Source organism: Daucus carota, chromosome 9 (assembly GCF_001625215.2).
Source record: "Daucus carota subsp. sativus chromosome 9, DH1 v3.0, whole genome shotgun sequence".
NCBI classification, from domain to species: domain Eukaryota; kingdom Viridiplantae; phylum Streptophyta; class Magnoliopsida; order Apiales; family Apiaceae; genus Daucus; species Daucus carota.
In genome coordinates, this window is record NC_030389.2 from 44,752,203 (window position 1) to 44,769,811 (window position 17,609).

Genomic DNA, 17,609 nt, shown 5'->3' on the forward strand with positions numbered 1-17,609 from the left:
TGACTTTCAAAAACTGTAATATATGATACAATTTCACAAATAAATAATAATTTACACAATCTTTTATACAGAACTGTAATACAACCAAAAGTACTTCTAGTTCTTATGACATGCTGCTCACTAGGCCTCAAAATTTCTGTTTACCATATAATCACTTGTGTAGGAGATATCCCATCACAATGTAAGAATAAAAATAAAAATTGCAGGGGAGTGATAAAAGGGAAAACAAGATGTGAAGCTTTATATGGGTCCCAAGATCAACCGACTAAAAATCCTATTATTACAGCAATTGCCCCCAAACCATGACACTATGAAAATTACAAAAATCAACAGAACAGGACTAAAAAACCTCTGGAGGCTCAAAAAGAGACTTATCTGTGGGGGGATGATAATTAATGCTCATATTTGTCATGTTGTGAACCATATATGCTTATAAACCATGAGGAAAATTGCTTATTTGTCCTTGCTCCAAAACATCTTCATTGTTCAATTTGTAAGCGATCCGAATGCGCATCACAAGGGATTTCTGAAAATCAGAAAATAGTTAAATGGGATTCTCTCTTTGACTTGTGTGAACACTAATGCCCATCCTTTCTGTTTTATCTTCACAAAGTTTTTAGAGCACGTATATTCTCATGTTATATACTGTACTAATGATAGTTTTAAAATAAAATTGGTAATCAAAATGCAATGCTGCTTGCTCACAAACCATACCTTGCCGTGTTGGCTATTGGTAACACGTAGTTTTTGTGTGATTGACCCTTCTCCACTTGCTGGAAGGGTATTGCTGCTAGCAGGGTCCAAATGCAACTGAAGGAACTGTGAATTAAAACACAAATGTTACAATACGCACAAATACAAAAGAGTGAGAGATAACGTTCTAACAATTAAACATCGCAGGTCAAAGAGAGTGACAGCATGGATAAATAGAGCACGGAAAGCATTCATGTGTCTTATATTACCTTTGGAACTGCTGCTTGAAACATAAATTCTGAATAGACATTGGATGACTTGTTAATAAACGTAGCCTCTATATGTGTCGACTGTAAATTTCCAGGTTGCTTTGAAAAGTTGAACGTCATCTTCAAGTTGTTGCTCTCAAATGCAACTATTGATGGATAAGCAGGCACACTCTCTTCTGTGTTACAAATAAAGTTGTTAATATTTTGCCAGCAAATCACAGGCTAAGCATTGTTCAAGCATTAGTAGTTGCAATCATACCCTGGATATGCTCAGAAGGCCCAAATCCATTTAACAAATCCAGCACAGGAGAACTTCCAACTAAAGGTGAGGGTTGTGTAGCAGGTATTGCTGTTGAAGTTGATGCTAATCCCGCTAATGCACTTACTGTTGTATCGGCACCTTGACCCAAAGATAAACCATCTAGTGCAGAAAAGTTACTTGGAGCTGGAGTTGTTCCAATTGACAATAGATCCAATAAGGCATCAGTGCCACTTTTCTGAGGCTGGTTTGTACCTAAAATTTGGTGGATGGCTAAGAGAACAGCAGAGAATATATACCAAATCCTCCAGAACTATAATCAATATCTTAGATACATATAATATAATGATTATTGTGCATCAAAATAATATTGTGCTTGTAAAAAGTTCAACTTAAGAACTAAAGTGAAAAACTGAATTTAGGTGCTCTGTTTCCTTAGACATCTCCTAGGTCCTAGTTCAGGAAACATTACAACAGAAAACAGTCATGCATCTCAATCTGAAGCTTACCTGCCTGTGATAGACCAGAAGATAAATCAACACCAAGAAGATCATGAAGAAAATCATTGCCATGTGAAGGATTTGGTACTGGAGCATCATCCGAACTAAGATCTAGTAAATCAACAAGAGGAGCGGCATTGGGTTTGGTAACACCATTTGAAAGAGTTACTGCTGAAGCTTGTAAAGATGAAGCAGCAGCTGGTAATGAACCAGCCCTCCTTACACTGTAAGTTGACTCATCAAGTACTGGCATCCTTTCACACAGAGCAGACCTGAAGATAGTCAGTAGCATAGTAAGGCGTTATTATAGTTAATAAAATAATTAAAACAGAAGCTATGTAATATATCAGCATACACTGCCCAAGACAGCATTACGACTTACTAGTTAAGAACAAGCAATTTTTTCTTTAAACTATACAAAGATTAACCAGGATCTATGTATTACGAAGTATACCTTATATTTTGATGCTTTTGAATAATAGAGTTGAACTCAATAGATCGTTGCTGAAGTTCAAGCACAAGGCTTCCTTTGTTTTGGACGATGATGTCTTGTATCCTCCTGAGAGAGTAATCAATGTTCAGTTATCATTGACATATTAATTACCAGGTCATATTGGTCACAAAGAAAAGGAAACTCCAGACTGACTTGTTCTCTGATTTGATAGTAATACAGTAGGGAATGTTGTGCACCACTCAGTAGGAAAACAAGTGGAACATATGAAGCACTGAAAGTACAATACGGATCACACCAAACGGAGAAGAACATATATTTTCCACTAGGCCCTACACTCATGACTCAACCACAACTATCACTGCCCCCTACATATCTTCCGATCATATTCTACTCTCCCTATATCCTTCCCTTGCCTTCAGCTACAAGCAGTCAAGCACACCATCTATCATTCTTAGAGCAAGTCCAACGGAGTCCTAGCGAGTTCCTTATAAATAGTACAAATAATAGGACTCCAACTGTACTAGTCTTGAGTGGTCAGGTGATGCTAAGTTGTACAGAAAAAAGCTTAGAAATGCTTGCCTGTAAAATTCCCATATCGGTCTCACAAAAGATTTTCCAAAGGTTGGTTAGAAATTTTGGGTGGTATAACATTTTCTAAAACTTCATTCATTCCGGTTGCACAAGAAGTTGTTTTTAGATTGCTGATCAATTTTTTAAAAATTTACAATTTTGTGTGTCCTGATGTATAACACTTAATATATTTGAAGTTGGAACCTAATAGAACTTTAGGGGGCCAGTAACCAGGGGAGTTGAAAGAAAGTACGCACAAGCAAGTGGTTTGTAAAAGGCAGAAATGATGAAAGTAAAATGATAAACAATACTAAATATAACACAAATCTTTTATACATAAGCAAAGAGATGCCAACATACTCTGAGCAAGATGGGAAACGACAGGATAGCTTCAACAAAGCAATTAAACACATTGCTTGAGTAGTTAGATCTGAGGTATGGTGCTTAATGGCGGTCTCTATCACATCTATGGTGTCAGACTCGGTTACCTGTTAAAGAAAACAGGATTGTAAGTATCTTAATCATGATAATGGCCAATAACAATAGAAAAAGTGTCACAATATTAAAAAAATAATAATAATAATTAACTACCCGGCTGTTATATCTGAATGTTGAAATAAGTATGTGTGTATATATATATATATATATATATATATATATATATATATATATATATATATATATATATATATCGGGGAGGGTTCTGGTACAAACTTACAAACTTACAAACTTTTTTTGTTCAACGCATATATAACTTGAGTTCAACATTTTTTCAACATTTTTTGTTGAACATTGACTAAAATAGTGGTGGAGAAATACATAAACCAATTTTTAAATGTAAGAACTAAGGTAAACATGTTATATAACTAATATTTATGTTTCTAGACCCTACCCAAACCCTAGAGGTATAGTTTAAACATATTTTTAGATATATTCAACACAATGATAATTAGTGTTCAACACCCGATGTTGAACCCCAGTTATAAATGTGTTGAAAACGCGATTTATTTATGTGTTATTTTTAAAAATTGTGATGTTTTTTGAAAAATTTTCAACATGGATACTTTATATAACTAAGGATTAACACGATAGGGGAATAAAAAAAAGTTTGTAAGTTTGTAACTTAAAAAAGTTTTTATTTGATCCTATCCCTATATATATATATATATATATATATATATATATATATATATATATATATGTTCCACTTAGAACCCTTATCCTAAGAAGCCTTAGAACCATTAGTTTTATTTCGGTATTAAATAGTGTTCCGTAGCAGAACTTCACATGCAAAATATGTCGTGTTTATGTATTATATTTTGAAATTATTTCTCAACATACACAACGATGCAAAAAACATGTATTTAGATTTAGATCCTGAAAGTCTATTTAAAATTTGGAGTTCTGCAGCAGAACCTTAATGGTTCTACGGTTCTATTTTAAGGATCGGTTCTCTCTTAAGCGCAACCCATAGATAGATATATATACACATCTTATAGATACATATATACAATAGCACATGGTAAGACTTAATTTGGAAAACTTTCATGAAATTTTTTTGAAGAAAAGAAACACCTCTGCAAGCTAGGTCAAACAACTTGCGACTAAAATTACAAGAAAGACACGATGACAGAGCAAGCAATTGCAACTGTACAATTGGAAAATTTATATGCTCCCAGAAACAAGGAAGAACATATTGCGTGGCATTTATCTATTTTACTAGTCAATGGAACCTTTTACTATATGAGTATATGTCCATTTAACTTGTAAATCTTCGTTCTAATGTCACAATATATATTGCATTGATTCAAGTAGAGGAACAAGAGCTCACAGTTATTGGTTCCTCTATGGCTAGTGTTCCAACACTGTTCACCAACATATCACCATATTCTCCTATACACCACACAGCCACTCGCACAAGAACTCCCTGATTGACATAAAGAATTGCCCTTTTAGTACGTACATAAATAAAAAATTAATTATTCTGGCATGTCAAGTTCCAATTGAACCAACTCCGACATATTATATACCTGGTCAACTGACTTTTGGACTGCTCTGTATAGTAATCTTACGGTGTATCCATGAAGATCAGAAGCATTGCTGATTACAACGATAAGTGCATGCCAGACTTCATCTTTCACATAATTTCCAGCCTACTAAGCATATCAAAGAAATGATTAATATATACACACGCTCAAATACAAACCAAATTAGCTACCTTTTGGGCAATATTTGAGCATAAAACAATTTCATAAAAGAAATACACTTGAAGATGCATTAAAGCTGGTTAAAAATAACTAATATAAAAAGCCACACATATATGTGATTTTTACAAAGAACTAACTAAAAATTATAACAAAATCCTGAAGCACTACAATCTAGAACTGCAAAACCTAAACAGCATTTGATCAAAATGACATGTATACACATGAAACAGGCAACAAACAATTATAAATGTTGGCATAGATGGGCATGCATGCATGCATAGGAAAATGAGCGTCCATTTATTTGCAAGAACGTAGCGACATTTAACACCATCATACATGATTATGATAATTATGATCAACTAACCCTATACAATCACATACGTCTCATCTAAAGTGGGAAAAAACATGTCTACAAAAGACTGCTTGAACTTGATACTCCCTCCGTCCCCCTGAGTAGTATACATTGGGGGACGGGGACGCGGCACGGACTTTAATGCTCCTGTAAAGTGTAGTTGTGTAATTTATTTTTAAAATTTTCTTTTTCTGAATTAAAGTTTGGATGTTATATTTTTATTCAGAAAAAGAAAATCTCAAAAATAAGTTACGGAACTATGTTTTATAAGAGCATTGAAATGCGTGTCGAGCAGTTGAAAAGAAACGTATACAATTAAATGGGACAGAGGGAGTAAATGATAAGTCAAACTGAATGCCCTGTATCAAAGTAATTTAACGCATTCATGAAACCTTGGGCACACTGTTTGATAGACTACAAATTTCAGGGCAGGTATCCTCTCTTAAAATCCCCCCTTTCATTTCTTAAGTAATTTAACACATTCAAGAAACTGATACATATTGCTTGGGCATACCATTTGAGAGACTATAAATTTCAGGGCATGTATTCTCTCTTAAAATCCCACTTTCATCTTATTTTATTTTTTACCAAAAGAAAACAATACAGATTGAGCAGCAGCATTTTTGATTTGCAAAAGAATGTACTCTTAGCCAACTATTAGGATAACAGAAAAATAATGTAAAAAGTACTAGAAGCCTAGAATTAGTTATAAAAAAAAACTATATTTATTTTACTACTAACAGAACATATTCTAGAGGAAAGTTACTTTCCATCTACTCTATAAATATATTGGATCACAGTCCCCCATGTGTCTGCAATGAGCAGAGATGGACGATTACTAAGAACAATAACGGTCATAAGGCTATGAAGTATGAACTGGTATCTCAAACCTTTGTTTGATAGAATATGAAACTTTACTATGTGACTGAGTAAAGTTCAGCAGTAAGATCAAGCAAAAAAGTAAAGTAGGGAGTACGTCCTCAAGTTGCATACCTCAGACAGAACTTGGAGCATTTGATCAATGTACCAAATTTTTTCTGGTGAAAACCTACACAGAAAAAGAGAGAGTACATAATGTATTGCCACAACTTACAAGATAAACAATATAACGAATAAACATCAACTCCATCATCGACAAGATTTATGTAGCCAAGAAACCTAAGGTTTCTGTATGAAACAAGCTGCCAATTTACGGCCACAACACCACAGATAAAGCAGGAATGATAGGCTTTAAAAGAAATATCATAACGGAACATTCATCTCACTTTTCTACAATAGAGCAAATTCTAGCAGTAAGATCTCCCTTGAACTCTTGGTCACTTATTTCCAGATAATCAATAAGATCCTTTGTCAAAAGCTTTACATTGTTCTCATTCACCAAAAGATAGACAAGTTCGAGGGCCCTTTTACGAATTGAAGCATCTGATTCCTGGAAAGGAATAAGCAAAATGTCAGAAGCTTCACCAGGTATGACACAAATGTAAGCAGACTCTGCATTGTTCCATGACTGAATTGGAACTGGAAACAATTTAATATCGAGGTCTTAAAAAGTAACTAAACTTCCTATAAGTAATATGAATGAGGTGTAAGTATCTTCAAGAAATGTACAACGAGACACGTAGAAAGAAGACCAATATATTGTAAGTCGTAACCCGTTCAGACGGAGCTATGTCTCGGTCAACCATACAAGTTAGCTATACAATCTGATTATCTAAGCCATAACTGAAAATTAAATTAAATAATAGCATCTTTAGTGACCAATATGCATGATTGTTTGCACAAAAGAGCAGAAAAAAAAAACTTAAATGATTTTTATTTAGTAATTTGTAACTTTTGGGTACAAGAGATGGCCTGGGATACATTACTTAACTAACTAGGAATTGAAAATTAAGTAGTTTAAGTTGGTAATGCCAGTTTCTAGAATTTTTTATTTGATAAATGCTTCTAGACTTTTTCCTCTTTTTGATATATGCTGGCTGCCACATTGGATTTCATCATATGCCAAGGGCTAATCCAAGAAAATTCACTAAAGGTTTTACTCGGCATATAAATTTTAACTTGCATTCAAGATCCAGCAAATCCCATAAACTTCAAACTTCAAAGAAGATCCAGAAACAATAACTACTTCTTCCACTTTTATACTTTGTAACACTAAAACCAGAGCAAGTTCTCTACCTTCACACATTCCAAAATGGTTGCTCGATGCCTTTGCACTGCCTGAGAATCAACTGTAATAGCTCTCATCAGCATGTTCAGTGCAACATATCTGGCATAAATTGAGAGGTTTAGCTCAGTAAAACAAAATTGATAAGCCAATTGCTACCTACATAATAATCACCTTGACCAAGTATTTGCAAATTCAACTATGTGAAAACTATGACTCTTTAAAGAGCACAAGCATAAGTGATTGATTCTCTTGGTCTTGGATATCTATTCATGAGGTCTGCTACACATTACAATTGTCATGCATGCTACTGCATATAACTTCACATATTATACAATCTTACAGTGTCCACATTCACTTATCATGGTAAATTGTCATGAAATAAGTATTATTTTGTTTAAAGGTATCTTTGGCCAAATTAATTTATTTTGGTTATGAAAATAAGGCAAATTTGTAGTAAATATTAATTGATATGATGTGATTGCTATAACATGACAGTATGTCAATAGACAATACAGGTGAAAGGAGGGAGCATTAATGAATGTGTGGATTAATATTCCAAGTGACCCCTAAGATATATAATAACAAGCTTTGGAAATAATTATCAGGTGACATAGGTAAAGGGAACACACAAGTTATTTTGACCACTGCACAAATTCATAGTATAACCCCCATAATAGTAAACTTAACTAATTGATAATGAGTGTAAGCCTATTTGAATTCTATATAGGTTAATAAAATTCAATTCTTCAATGTGCAATAGAGTGTATATAGATAGCCTCGCTGCATTTATTTATTATTTCTGAAAACTATTCCTACCACTTATACTTAAGTTAATAAATTCAAAAATAAATCTCTATTATGTAGCTAACATATTCATCTATAAAGTACACTATAACTACAGGGTAGTGCAGCATTAGTGAGGAAAGTGGCAACAGCTCAACAATACCAATAGAAGAAAAGTATAGCTAAACATGACAAGCAGCTCACAATGACAACCACAATGCAATCTTGTAGCTTTTGAACAAATCTATAACGATAGTCAAAGACTATATAAAGTCAGCACGGAAATATAAAGGCAAATGTTGAACAAGACAAAGAAAGAAAATGACCTGATATTATTGTCCCGATTTGATAAAAATCTTCCCAAAATATTAATAGCAAGCACACGTAAGCCACTATTATCTTCAATGCTCATAATAGTTTCAACGCACTCATAAAGAATTGCATTTCCTGCGTTTTTGTTTGACTCGGTCTTTGACGCAACCTGTAAGATTAAAGCATAAAAAATGTACAATATTATCATATGGTAGAATTTGTCATTTCTAAGTTAGACCTTGAAAATAATATTTATATAAATGGTTATAAGGATGCAATATAATGATAGCTATCAATCTAAATATTTTAAAACATAATGGACTTCCATTCACTAATTTCAGGTACATTGCTTATAATAGTATTATCAAAAAGTTTGTTCTCTACTAATTATACATAATCACAGGCAACATTTATATATAAAGGTGGCACGTCATTTATAAAAACAAAAAAGCATTTTTCATTCATGTGCAGTCGCACTTTGGCTACTTATCATATTCCAACAACCTCAGAACTACAAAATGTCATAATCATGTATTATAAGGAAACACACCTGAGCAAGAATGTCGTTCATGCAATCACTGGCATCAGCATCTCCATGTCCTAAGACACGTAAAAGCCTAAGTAATCTTATATGAAGAAAAGGATCTGCAATCCCAGACACATCATACTCGGGCACATATGGACTGTTCACAACATCCTTTAGGACCTTGACCAGGCCTTCAGTACATCTCTGGATAGGCACAAGGCATTAGAAAATCAAAGAAATAGGAATATGCTTATCAGCACTATATTGCTCAAACCAGCGGATCAAATCTTAAAACAGCATTAAATAGTGGCTATGTGGAAAAATTATGGATAATATTTAACAAAAATTACAATATCAAACAAGCTCTAGGAGATTGGTCCAGGTGCATATTTTTACTATGTGCCATAATCACATGTCCTCTTTAAAAAACCACGAATAAGAACTAACACAAGTATAAAAGCTATATAAATCCACTTCCATGTCTAAAACAAGGAACCTGTTTTAAACCAATATTTCTTGCCTACAAAAAGTGTCATACACACACAGACACCAATGCTCAAGGAAAAATACCAGAACACACCTACATCAATGACAATTAATTGCAGATTGGCGTAGCATACAAACACTGGAGGGGCTGGTTCTGCAACATTATTTAGCACAGTCTTTACCTAGAACTAATGTAAAATAACAAGCATTCGGATTACTTAAGTAAAAATGTGTATAATCATAGAGTCACTCCACTGATGAGCCATCTCATATCCTTGACGTCTGGGGTGAAGTTTCAGGCAAGGCTATTCATAGGTTCATTGTATCACTTATAACAACTGAAATATCTAATTTGAAGATTAGTGTATGTACTTTAGATACTAGGTAGGCCATGATACCTTTCTAATATATTCAAGGGCCTCCGCACTAACTTTACACAGATCAGTACAAAGTTGGACTCCAGTTAACAATACTCCATGGTGCTTCTCTTTAAGCAAGGCAGCAGCAGAGTTTACAAAGTTTTCCGCAAGGTCAGGAACTTTCTTTATAATCCTTATAGAGCACAATGCTGCCTACAACAAAACAAATTACAGTGAGAAACTGCTATGATGATATATGTAAAACGCTGTAGAAACGTAAGTGAGAGATAGAATAACATCTGCAAATAAAGTTAAATACTAAAGTAAAATCAGACTTCCGGCAATATAAAGGATAAGATGAATATGTCGTCTTATATATAGTTGTAAGTAGCAACACCATAACTGTGAAAACACGAATGGCTCTTAAAGATGATGTGTGAGCAATGACACCCACAGAACAAATGAAGAAAAACTCATATACATCCACTAACTATAGTTACAGAACTGTATGTTTTGTTATCCAAAAATATTACGTGTAATATTGTTTAAACTATAAGAATATATCATTATGTCCTCAACCTCATTATATTGACTTAAAAATGGCGAATAAGAAGGGGTAATTATGGAAGATTATTGATATATACACATTGAAAAAAGAGAGAAAATTAATCAAGGACAAAAAATAATTGCAAAAGGGATATCTAAAATGAGATGAAAGGAGTATTAAAAGAAAGGGACGAATTCCCATTGACAGAATAAAACATTTAAACATTTACACTAAGGGGGCGTTTGGTTCCTCTCTGGGAAACATAATGGAATTCAGAAAGGGAAGTAAGGAGGAAAAGAATGATCCTGAATTCTTTTACTTGTTTGGTTATATCCGGAATGACAAGTTATATGATTATCTTTAGATAATTAAACCTAACATAACCTGACAAAAAAAAAAAAAAAATTAAACCTAACATAACACAAATAACAGAAATATAAATCAGCAAACGAGTGAGCTACACTTCATGCGTAGTAATATCACAACAGTTGTTCCATATAGAGAATCACAAAAAAAATCAAGATGACAATACCATGTAGCTAATATTAGTAACCTTATAGAAAAGTAACAGAGAGTATGGAAATAGAGGAAGCCATGTACACATTCATCTTGGCCCCAGGCCAAAAAATAGACTGTATAATGACTCACTTTCTTCCGTATATTTGGATCACGAAATAGCAGCAACCTTTCAACTTCAGGTGCAAGATCCCGAGCCATTTCTGCAGAAGAAATGTTCCCTAATGCACAAAGAGCAAGTCCCACGATATACTGGTTTGCGTGATTAAGATCTCTAAATATAAGTTAAGATCACCATATAAGAATAACGAATTAAGCACACATACAGCCATATAGAAATATACGAATGATAAACTTGTGTAATGACAATAGAAGAATGGATACTGCTTTAGTGAATTTGTGACCAGCATTAGAACTTCTTGTCTTTCGTCAAGCAGTAACATAAGCCCTAGATATCCTATTCGCTTGTCGGGGAAACCGGGAGCTGCAATTAACTTCAGGCATTCCATTTGACCAAAATGTGTAGGATAACCAAGCATGTGAATAAACATGAGTTTTGCAAGATTCCGATGCTTATAATCATTATCGCTATCACTAACTGAAGCACGTATAGTAGCACACTCCTTTCTTACAACAGCCCGTTCTTCTGCTGCAGTTTTGCAAGCACGTATAGCCCGAATCATGTCCCTGAATTGACAACAAGCAAGTAAACATCACATAGGTGCCAGAAAACTACACATCATTTGTGTCCTTATAGTAAATCATATTTCCATTCTACTTATGTTTTCACTTATTACACCTACAAAAAATGCCTAACGATCAAATCAAGGTCATCTTATATGGAAGCCAATTTTAAAATCTCGAAGCAAACTAAGCACAGTTATTTTAGTTACAAATTTAAGGTATGAGAACTTAGCAAATCTTATTATTGCTCTGTACTTCGGTTTTTAGAGAATAATTAGTTGTGACGGATTCAACAAGGAGATAATACCAGCATCGCGTAAGGTATTTGAAATTACGAACTTCTTAGCACTGAATCTTACTTTTGTACTGTAAACACACTTCTACAAATTCAACAATTAGATAAGACTAGCATCACGTAAGTTACGTGAAAAAATAAACTTGTTAGCACTAAATCTTATCATTGTCCTTTAAACAGACTTATACAAAACAATTACCTACCACAAATTCAACAATAAGGAAACATCATCCAATATCACATATGCTGAATAATTAATCTCCTCTCAAAGCATTCTCACAAAATAATGAGCGACTAGGATATATAACAACGAGAAATGCCAACATTGCAAAATCACCCATCACTTGTACTAAAGGTACTACACAAACATGTACATTTCGGAAACTGAACTTCGATTCTACCTTTGAATCCTGGTATTCAGTTTATTCAAGCAAATTATCAAACATGAACTTTCATGCAATAATTAGCTACCACAAATTCAAAAAAAACATAAGACCTAAGGAGCATGAGTGTGGGTGGTAGCAGTATGGGGATAGGATATTATGAATGATAAAGTCCATTAACAAAAGTGACAAATTTATGTGAGAAAGAGAATCAAATACATTATATAAGCATTTAAAACATACATCTTTACATCGAATTATTTATCTTTGTTCTACAAATTGTGTAAAAGAAAATTTTTAGGTGAGATTTTATGAGTATCCAAGTATACCCAGGAATTTGATTATCCGGTTTGGGGTGTGTGGAGATACGAGGATTCGTTAGGCTACCGAAGCAATAAGACCAGCATTTTATAAGGTATGTAAATTATAAACTTCTGAGAACTAAATCTTGTTGTCCTAAATGCACTTTCACGTAGAATTTAGCTCAAATAATTCAACAATGAGAGAAACACGAAATAATTAGCATCACCAATCACTACTACTGAATACAAAAATTATACATTTCCAAAACTAAAAATTTAATTGAACTCCAAGTAATTCCCTTTACTAGCGCAATATATCAAGCAATCATAATTCATAACAATTCATACATTACCACAAGTTGAACACCTCAGAAATTCAAATAAATATACAAGAAAACTTGAAACATCTTAATCAAACTTGCTTGTAAATTGTTATAATAATGATGATAATAATATATAAATACAATTTGTTTCAACAATTACAGAGAGAAAGAAAATGTATTTAATATTCAGATTGTGCTAACCTGAGATGCGTTTCCAGCAAGAAAGGATTCATTGTAATTGATTAAACATCACATAGGAATTAATTCATCTACAGAAAATGCCTATTGTGTAAAACAAGATCATATAAAAGCAATCTTAAGAAGCTTGCAGCAAACAACAGCTCAGCATATGGTCATTGTATGTATAATTTTATGCAGCAAATCTTATGTAAACTCGTTTCTATAGAATAAATAACTACCAAAGACTCTGGAAGGAGATAAGACCAACACCGCATAAGATACGTGAAGTGAAGTCATAAACTTCTTAGCACTGAATCTTATTATTGTACTGTAAAAGCACTTTTACAAATTCAACAGTAAGATAAGACTAGCATCGCATAATGTACTTGAAAATACGAACTTATTAGCTCCAAATCATATTATTCTCCAGTAAATGCACTTTACGAAACAATTAACCACCACGAATCTAATAACGAGAGAAGAACATCATACATAGCACATACACTGGATAAATGTTATCGAACACTCCTACCAGATAATTAGCAACTACAAATACAAAATGAGAAACGAACATCGCAACATCACCTATAACTTGACTAAAAAACAAATGTGTACAGTTTAGAAAATAATATTCTATCTAGTTTAGTCCTGCTAATTCACCTATTCATCAATTCATACAAGGACGTCTTCAGAAAATATAGATACCAGAAATTTAACAACGAGATAAGTCCAGCATCGCATACGCTATTGAAGATTACAAACTTATTAGTACTAAATCTTGTTGCTGTCCAGTGAATGCATGGAATAATTAGCATCTCTGACAACTAATACTTAATATTCAAACATCATACATTTCCAAAAATAATATTCAATTCTACTCCTAGTAATTCACTTTATTTAACCAATTCATCACACACGACTTTTACGGAATAATTATTACCACAAATCCAACAATTATCTAAGTCCAGCATCGCATGACTTACAGGGATGAACTCCTTAGCACTAAATGTAATTATTGTCCTCTATATGTACTTTCACCTAACAATTAACTATGACAAATATCAAGAACACAGATAAATTAGCATCAACTATCACTAATACTAAAGTTACAAACATTATACATGTTCGAAACTAAGATTCAGTTCTACTCATAGTAATTCACTTTATTTACGCAATTCATCACACGCGGCTTTTGCAGAATAGTTAGAATCTTGTTTTCATCCACTAAATGCAATTTCACCTAACAATTAACTACTACAAATCCAAAGGAGAACGCGGAATAATTAGCATCTTCTATCCCTAAAACTGACTACACAAACATTACACATTTTCGAAACTAGTATTCAATTGAACTCCTAGTAATCCACTTAGTTTTCGCAATTCATCAAACACGATCACAATTCATTAAAATTCACACATTAACGCGACTTAAAGACCTCAGCAATTCAAATTAACACAAAACAAACTCTATACGTCTAATAAACATTATACACATAATTTTTTAACAATCACGGAGAGAAAAACAAAATGTGATTAAAATTCGAATTGCGCATACCTGAGACGCGTCTCCGAAGAGAAAGGATTCATGGTGATGAGTGCGAATGTGAAGCTCGACGAGAGCTGGATCGGATCGTGTATGTATAGGTGTGTGTATAGATTGTATGTATAGTTTGTATGTAGATGTGGAGCAGAGAATTGAGATCGGGAGAGGAGACGAATAAAAATGGATCTGAAATGAGGGAAATGGGACCGGGATTGGAATTTGAGAATTTTTGATTAGCTGCTTTTGTGTTTTGTGCCGGTTTTATTTTTACCTGTACAAAAATAATAGGATATGGAAAAGATCTGAGAAAAAATAAATTCATTATTGTCTTGGAAGTTTTATAACTTTAATTTATTGGAATAGATAAGTTTTAAAATCATTTGATTTATTTAAAAATTATTGATTAATATTTAAAATATATTTTATCAAATTATTTATTATATTCTAATTTGATTATAATTCGGAAAATATTAAAAAATCTCTAACAAATTTTTAAATCTTTGAAATATTTTTAGGATCTTTCGCTATACCAAAAATAACTGGTCGAAATGCAAGTATAATATTCATAATGCCAGCGGCGCATTTTGATTTCTATATTCCGTCATAAGCATTTGTTTATCACGTGAAAATAAATAAATATATAGAGTTTTACTTAATAGAAACTACTAAAATGAAAACTAAATAAGATTAAGTAGAATGACTCTCTCAAATTAGGGTTTTGAGGGTCGACTCCCAAAATTAGCCGTCACTTCTCCATTTTTCACCTTCATCCTCTACTTCCACCAAATCATTTTCGCTCTCCCATCTTCTCCACTATTTACCTATTTTTTGTTTTTCAATAAAATCGAGTGTTGCTTAAACCTCGAAAATTCCAATCGAGTTTTATTTTCAGATCTGTTTCGGATTTGAGCTTGGACTTGATTGTTTTCTGAATAAATCGAATCTTTTGAAATCAAAGGTCCGATTGTGTTTTTCCGTCTCGCCTTTTGGCGTGTGTTGATTTAGTACCCAATTTTTGGGTGTTATATTTGTGGTTGTTATGTCTTCCTGCATTATCAATGAGAATGATTGGGATGGAGTTTTGGGAGATCTGGTTTATCGCATCATTAATACTTTCGGCATGTCTATAGCTGGCTCCCGGCATGTAGATAGCTGGGGTATGCTTGGAACGGTGGTGATCGCATGTGCTCACCTTTCACAAATTATAGTTGTTCATTATTCGAGGATTCTTGTTCCTCATTGCTTAGTTTTTACAACTGAGTCGTCTGAACACCGCAACAGCCATGGAGCTATTGTGAAGGTCAATTGTGAAGCTACCATTTTCGGGATTGATGTAGGCTGGACTACTCGAGAAGCCTTTGTATTCATTTTCAATTTCAAGAATCATTGGATTCATTGTGTTAAGCAGTCTGGAAACAATGCGGCTATTTGTTTAGCTCGTTTTATTGTTTATTAACCTGATTGCATTGTCAGTTGGGGATCTGTCCCGACTAGACTTGTTTTAATTTAATGGAGTGAATTTGCATTTTGTCAAAAAAAAAAAAAGTAGAATGACGCGGATTTTGAGATTGGATGGGCCTAGACGGGTCTAAATGGGACTTAGGAGGGCCGGGTCGGGGCTTAATGGAACCATGATGGAGCAAAGTTTTGGCTTTCAAGACTATGTGGAGTCTATCCAGGACCTGTGAGAAGTTTTGGTGAGGCCCTAGCAGGACCGGGATGAATTAAATAAGGGTGAGGATAGGCCTTAGATGGGTGATGATACATAGGGGGTGGGTGATAGCATATAGGCGTGAGTGAGGTCATTTAGATATATTTTCTCTTAATTTCCATTAACTTTGATCAATTTTGTTAACTAATAATTATAATCGATTTCTACGATCTATATTATATAAGAAAATATGATCCTTATAGATGAAGATCTTGTAATTTAGGTATACAAAAAACACACATTATATATTGTGATATTATATAAATTTTGGATGTAAATATTATTATGATTTTTAATAAAAGTGCTATCAGATCGGTATATATTAATTATGTGCGTATGTTTATAAAATCTCAAATACTCTTTATTTAAACTGATGTGTAATGATACAAATATCATTTTATGAAATTCAGACAATATCTTTACATTTCCGGACAAATACATCTCTATTGCTTGTGCTTATAAAAGGCCCAAATACTTTTATCGAATTAACGTGGGATGTTACAAACACACCCTCTTATATGCTCGACATCATCGTTGAGTTCATAATCAAATTTACAAAACCTGCGCGGTACTTTTGCATTTCCGGTCTGATATCACTTATAACATTGAAGTTGATAACTTAATGCATATCAGACCCAACAAAGATCGCCTAAAAAAAATGTTAGCAAATCGATATATATTAGCTATTTGCTTGTGATTATAAAAGATTCAAATATTCATTATCTAACGGATGTTAAGTAATATTGATAAACAAATTAATTAATTCTAAACAAATTAACAAATTTAAGTAATATCAGAATTATCAATTATGATCTTTAATATTATTAATTAACATCATTATTAATTAATTATGTACAAATTTTATTATTTAAAAACAATTTTAAACATCATTATTAATTAAATATCAATATTCTAATTTTCAGCAGGTCTATGAATATTAATATTTTAAAATTAAATTATTTATAAAATATAAAATATATATTGAATGTGTAATATACTCTTTTTGTCCCCCTCATTTTTTTACGTTACTTTTTGGCACGTTTTTTCACGCTCATTTAAAGTATAGCTCTGTAATATATTTTTTAATTTTTTTTCTCTGAATAAAAGTTTGATGTTAAAATTTTTATTTTTATTTAAAAAAAATTATAAAATTATACTTTATATGAGTCTCAAAATGCGTGTGAGCAA

At 33.0% G+C, this 17,609-nt stretch overlaps 1 protein-coding gene across 2 annotated transcripts; it reads right to left on the reverse strand.

The window, feature by feature from the left end:
• On the reverse strand, positions 1–14,940 carry LOC108202838 (AP-1 complex subunit gamma-2). Of its 2 annotated transcripts, none has more exons than XM_017371400.2 (18): positions 14,723–14,940; positions 11,385–11,687; positions 11,133–11,274; positions 9,977–10,150; positions 9,117–9,296; positions 8,581–8,735; positions 7,480–7,570; positions 6,570–6,733; positions 6,298–6,352; positions 4,776–4,898; positions 4,577–4,672; positions 3,106–3,233; positions 2,176–2,280; positions 1,731–1,993; positions 1,222–1,476; positions 963–1,138; positions 715–819; positions 1–526 (listed from the first exon to the last, which is right to left on the reverse strand). In XM_017371400.2, exons 1-18 carry the CDS (start codon positions 14,752–14,754, stop codon positions 431–433), a joined length of 2,643 nt encoding a protein of 880 aa, XP_017226889.1. In that variant the 5' UTR covers positions 14,755–14,940; the 3' UTR covers positions 1–430. The 2 variants fall into 2 exon arrangements, with proteins under 2 accessions (XP_017226889.1, XP_017226890.1); XM_017371401.2 differs by having other exon boundaries at positions 215–526; positions 963–1,135; positions 14,723–14,887.
• Positions 14,941–17,609: the final 2,669 nt, after the last annotated feature.

What these genes read in the sequence shown, in the direction of transcription:
- LOC108202838 (XM_017371400.2), bottom strand. Translation starts at nt 14,754, where the DNA reads ATGAATCCTTTCTCTTCGGAGACGCGTCTCAG. An exon ending in TCTTCGGAGACGCGTCTCAG is followed by an intron (nt 11,688 to 14,722) that starts GTATGCGCAATT and finishes TTGTCAATTCAG; the next exon opens with GGACATGATTCGGGCTATAC. An exon ending in CAAAAGCATCAAAATATAAG is followed by an intron (nt 1,994 to 2,175) that starts GTATACTTCGTA and finishes GACTATCTTCAG; the next exon opens with GTCTGCTCTGTGTGAAAGGA.